Raw genomic sequence first — 6,068 nt, forward strand, 5'->3', positions numbered from 1 at the left:
TTCTGTGACATGCAAGCCTGTGTACTTATTTTATTTAATCCTTATGATATTTCTATGAAGAAGTTATGATCCACTATTTAGACACAGGAAAAATAAGCTTCAGGATGAGGTTAATAAACTTGCCCAAGATCTCAAAGCTATTAAGTGGCAGAGCTGGGATTCAAATCCAGGTCTGTTGATTCCAAGGCCAATATTCTACCCTATATTGCTACACTCCACTACTTTCCCAAAAGGCTAGGTTTCAAAGTCCCTTGTTATCTACAAACTTGATCAGCACACCACCTAGTCCTTACTCTGTGGCCCCGAACTAAACCTTCCAGCTACTATATAATATTATATACTTACTTTACTTCAAAGTAACAAGAGCCTACTTAGGCATAGTTATACAATAAGTAACAAATTTATATAATATTGTCATCCAGCCCACATTTCTCTATATTGAAAATCTTCCTCTCTCCACTCAATTAAAGACTAATTTTCTCTTACCATTAATCAAAGTTAAGTCTGGAAAATGACTTAGATTCCATGGACAGCCTTTTAAAATTAAGTATTAATATTGTCAATTATGCATTTAAACAATATTTTGAGTAAAATTTGGCAATATCTATTAAAATATAGATGACAACAATTCTACTTCCAGTAATCTGTCCCATAAAAACACGTTTACAAAACTGCACAAAAATATACATACAAATATGTTATTATAACATTATTTGTAATACATAAAATAGTGCACACAATATCAATGTCTGGGAATAGAAAAGTGTTCCAAAAATGATGGGCATCAATACAATAGACTACTAAACAATTAAAAAAAAATGAGAACGATTTATAGGTACTAACATGAAAAAGAAACAAAAAATTGTTAATAGTAATACTCTAGTGAAGTATTAAAAATAAAACACACTGACATGGCCCTTGGAATCTCTTCAGGGCTGCAGCCTGATTGCCCCCCTATCCTCTCCACATATACTCATGCATGCATTCAAACACTTAAGTGCTTTCCCTGTGCCAAACAACATACTAGGCCTTGGGGATAATACCACACAGAGTCCCTACCTCTGTGGAACTTAGTCAAAAAGGGAAGCAATAAAACTAAAGTATGAGAGTAGTATGGTGGTTAAAGTCTTACAGAGTGCAAGTGAGAACACAAACTAAATCTAGCCTTGAAGAACAGCAGCTGGAAAGGAGTGCCAGCACTTTCTCCTGAGGGATGACTATCCATAGAATGAATAATGCCATAGGCCCTATCCAGTTAAGCTGACTCCATAGCCTTTGAAATCCAAACAGCCTGTGATGCATATGGTGAGCAATGAAAAGAAGGGCCTCTCATTTCATGAAGTCAGGAAGCACTGTGACAACTGTGGAAGCCGATGATCTTGTAATATCCCTTTGATAAAGCCAGAGTGGAAACAAGGACCACCAGCTTATTGGGGAACTGGTTCAGGAATTTGAGAAAGCAAATGCAAATCCTATGCCACATCTCAAGATGAAGGAGTTGATGAATAAGGACCTCAACAGTCTCTCAAGTAACTTTCACAAACTTCTGTACAGTATGACTGTCAAGCAGAATTTATCACAATTTATGACATAAAAGGAATCATCAAGTCCTTCACTTTCAAACAAGTGAAAAGAGAGACACGGAATACCAAAAACAGAAATTGCCACAATCTGGCCTAAAATCCCACGTGTTCACAAAAAGAAGATTGAATAGGTTGCTACAAAGAACATTCAACAGAAAAATAATTTTCCGAGCTTCACTATAATTTCTTTCATTTCTTCGCAAAGCCCTCTCCTTCCGTATTTCTAGCCCCTGCTCCTTAGAAAAACTGGTGGTGCATATTTACATATTTTTTAAACCAGTTCTGTTCATAAAGGAAATTCCGAACTAAAGAGAAATCAAAATACATAAGGTGTACATTATCTTGGAAAAAGAAGAGCTGGCTTCTCTACAATTAAAGCATCTTTGAGTAATCAACTTCTAATGCTCAGTATATAAAAGAAATGGTACAAGAATCATAACCTTTGCTACTTTAATCAGTGTTTCCATTTTAGTCGACTATTGGTTATCTTATTCTGCACCAATGAGAGCACAAATGTTACAATGCTCTTCTGCCATACATCAACAAAAATTCCCCAAAAATGCTCCTCAAAGCACCTCTCCATCTCCTCTGCAATTAACAATTTCTAAAAGCAATTTATCGTCCCTCTTTTAAGCTAATTTCTCCATGGTGAACATAAAATGTTTTAGAGTCATTTAGAGATCACATTTTTAGTCTGTGGTCCTGGTTTGCTGCTATTGAGCTCCGGCAGGTTTCAGTTTTGGTTTCTCGGTATAAAGACTAGGCTCTAAAATTTTATAAGTCACCTTTTAGCACTAATACTCAATAAAGCATACTGTGCACACAGCCAAGTGGTAAGCACAGTGTTGTGGAAAGAGTAAAGTTAAACAGACCTGGATTCAAATTCCCTCTCACACCTATGAGTTTTGCATGAGGTAAATTTCTTATTTAGAGAAAGAGGTTATTTGCTACCTATTATGACCAACACACGAAAGAATATAAATAATGTATAAAAAGTGCCTAGCCCTCAGTAAGTGATCAACTGCCACTTATTAGCAAGTTTTACTCTTGAAAATTCTTCCATCTTTAATACTTCTTAGTTTCTAAACAGACTTCACTGATTAGACAGGAATTTAATTTTTAATAAATTAGGGGGTTAATTCATTCAAACACATTCGTAACTCCTTCATGCACACAGGTTGACAATTTAGAACTGGTGGAAAATGTATCCAGTGGTGCACACAGTTTAACAAGTGTATGTACCTTGTGTACCATACAAAACTGAAACAGAACTTCATCATAAGTGAAGAACATAGCCTTACCACAATGTTCATGACCAAATAAAAGATTAGCTACAAAAGAACCCCCATCATTTTGCTAGGGGATACTGAAATCCATCTTGGTAGGTCAGAGTTCTAATAACTGTTGAGCAAAATTAAGGGAAGACAATATAATTGAGTAGAGTTCGCTCCAAAGAATGTGAGGTGTGCTTTCTGATCACTGAAAGTCCAAGACTTTCAATTGAGGAAAGGAAAGTAGACGTCTCAAAAATCTTTCAGTATATTTATAATATGTAAATAATCACGAAGCAAAACATTTGCATAAATCATGAAAAACAGCCAAAGAGAGTAAACCCTCAGATCAAAACTAGTCACATGCTCATAAACTGTAGCACTCAGACTGCTCAAATATAACAATCACATGGCTCCGATCTGTCAACTCTGACACTTGCTCCTTGGGAGAGGGAGCCTTCCAAAAGAAAGTTATAATCATCACACATCTAAAGATGGTGCACGAAGCAGCATTATTCTAGTACTATAAAGCAGTGAACATATTTTGACTTGCTTAATTTAAAATTTTTTCAGTATTAACGCCCAAGAACATTTACTTTTTTTTTTTACATGGTAATGTGTGTGGATATATAAATTGATCCTTTCTTCACATGAAAATAAATTTTAGCTATACTCTATCTTCCCCCACGTAAGAGCCAGTGCCTCAAAGGCCCTCCCCTAACTTTGCTGCTCCAGCTTTTACTGTGTTTCTTAGGTGAAAAATTCTTCCCTTAAACATGGAAAGAAAAACTACACAGTAAGGACTCAAAGAGGCTATATTAATTGTACAGCAAAATCACTGCTCTGTAAAGTCAAGATTATGAAGGGTTCTCTTGGCTGAGCTTTTTAGAGCTACCAACAAGAAGGCGCAATCCGGGGCTTCGAAGTTTTCCGTGTCACCGCTGGCGGACCGATGGATAAACTAGAAAAGGTGATCAACGTACCTGGAGGAAGCTGCAAATTAGCAGGCAACTGGATTGTTGTGTTGGGGGCTTTCACGGCGACTATCTGAGGAGCAGGCAGCACAGGGCCGCTGCTGAGTTTAGGAAGAGCACTGACAGGAGCCACTTTGGTCACCAGGGTCCCCACAGGGGACCGCAGGGGCTGGGACACCGTGGGCTCCACGCAGACACTGACAGGAGCCTTAGTCACGGCGCCTAGGGGCACCGGAGTGCTCTCCACCCGGATCGGCAGAGCCCCGGCAGGGGCCATGGTCAAGGTCCCGGAGGCGCTCACACCAGCGGGAGAAGCGGCGCCGGCCGGTTCCGTAAGGCCCGCGGGCATCCCCCAGATGGATTACTGGCAGCTGTCGCGCTGCCGTTCCGGGAGCAGGAGCAAGCCGAGGCTTGACAAGCAGCAGCTGACTTCAGGGAAGCTTCGGCTCCACAGCATCGCTAGGGAGAGGCTCAGGGGCCGCGACACATAAGTCAATGATAGGCGCCAGCTGGAAGCGGGACCCGCGCGCGTTAGGGATCTTCCTCCCGTCCGCGTGGCCCCGCAGGCAGCAACACCTGCTCCGCCGCTCGTCGCTTCCTCAGCGGCGGTCCCACGTGCGCCGGCTGAGCCCGGCGCCTCAGCCTCGGGTCCCGCTACAGCCCAGCTTGCCTGCGCGGCTCCCGAAAGGGCGTCACTTTGGCTCCCACCTCCCAACCTAACTCTACGCCGCGGCTCCCCCGCCAGAAAGTTCAAAACCACAAACCCGGAGCTCCCCAAAGCCCCCTACGCACGCTCGGCACTGCCCTGCCCTGCAACCACGCCAGCCATGTTTATATAGCCACGCGGAGACCTCGCGCACGCGCACAGGCTGCCGCCACCGCCCCGGGCTTTCCCCGGAACCCGGCTACGTAATTGGCCACAGACTGGAATCGCGCTCGTGACGTCAATGAGGACGGCTCCAGAGGGCGTTAGAATCTTCCCCAGAATCCCGAGGAAGGAGGTGCGAGTTGCCAAAAATCTACCACGTGGGAGCGGCGAACCGCACTTGGTAAACTGCGGCATCCGCGTTCTTGGTATACCCAGTTGTGTGACCCTTAAAAAGCCAGACTTCTCACAGGCTTCTATTTTTTAAGCAAAAAATGTGGAGGACTGATTTTGGAGAACGGTAACTCATAAAAACTCAGTCACGCTTCCTCAGTGGTTTTCTGTGGGCTTTGCTCTAAAGCGTAGCTAAAATTAGCATTACAATTGACATTGTGAAATTTTCTTATTTTTTTTTCTTTTAAATGTTTAAGAATAGTGTATAGTCTGTCAGATGTGCCCATTTTAGTGTAATTTTAGATTTGAGCTGCCCCCAAGGAAAATCTATTTTTGGGGGGTGCTCCTGTAGATGTCTCTATCACCTCTAAACTTATATAAATTATTTGTTTACGTGTCTATCTCCTTGAAAACTGGGATCGTCTTTTGATTTCTACCTCCTCAGATTCTAGCACTTAAATCTTAAGTGCAATCCTAAATATTCTTTGAATAAGTTAAAAGTATTTGCTGAATGAATCAATAATATAGTCCCATATCGAGAAATTTGCCCCTTGAAGATCTCTACAGAGAAGATGTCTTGATTTCAGGCTATTGTCATAATAATATGTTTGTAGGAACTGATACTAAACCGAAGATTTTGCAGCAAGGAAGCAACCTGACGTTTACAGCTTCTAGTTTTCTACCTCTCTTTAAACTCCAAAGGACAAGGTCTCAGTTCTCACACGTCAATACTTTTATTGTCTTCCCACACGCATCTAAACAAGGCCAAATCAATCGCATCTTTCTTCATTCCGTTAAGACTTGCCTGTTCATTTAACTTCTAGAAAACTCCTCAAAGTGGAATTGGGGGCGGGGGTAGAAAACTGAATTAATTGAGTACCTCTTGTATGCTGGTCACTAAGCGATACAGTTCCTTGTTTCTTCTTTTTTCTTTCTTAACAACCACCTCCCTTTACTGACTTAAAAACCGCATTTAAAAGAGGAATTTATCCAAGAAGCTGAATTCAAAACAGTCTGTATGATGCCAAAATGCATCTCTTTTCCACTACTCCATAAATGTCTGATTCATTATATATCCCACACTGCCCCTAGCAAAATGCCTTGTTCATAAAAGGTATTTAATAAATATTTGCTAAGCGAATGAATTAAACGGAGCCATGCAACATTTTTAGTGACGGGGATTTGAATCCCAGATCTGCTC

At 41.4% G+C, this 6,068-nt stretch overlaps 1 protein-coding gene across 3 annotated transcripts in view; it reads right to left on the bottom strand.

The window, feature by feature from the left end:
- TAF4B (TATA-box binding protein associated factor 4b) overlaps positions 1 to 4,662 on the bottom strand; it is a 113,469-nt gene extending 108,807 nt beyond the window's left edge. For all 3 annotated transcript variants that reach the window (XM_025038666.1, XM_006920014.3, XM_025038664.1), the window contains exon 1: positions 3,838 to 4,662. In XM_025038666.1, coding sequence (XP_024894434.1) covers positions 3,838 to 4,177 — 340 coding nt within the window. In that variant the 5' untranslated portion in view covers positions 4,178 to 4,662. The remainder of the gene's footprint in view (positions 1 to 3,837) is intronic.
- Between the last annotated feature and the right edge of the window lie 1,406 nt (positions 4,663 to 6,068).

The sequence above is a fragment of the Pteropus alecto genome, unplaced genomic scaffold, assembly GCF_000325575.1.
Source record: "Pteropus alecto unplaced genomic scaffold, ASM32557v1 scaffold146, whole genome shotgun sequence".
NCBI classification, from domain to species: Eukaryota; Metazoa; Chordata; class Mammalia; order Chiroptera; family Pteropodidae; genus Pteropus; species Pteropus alecto.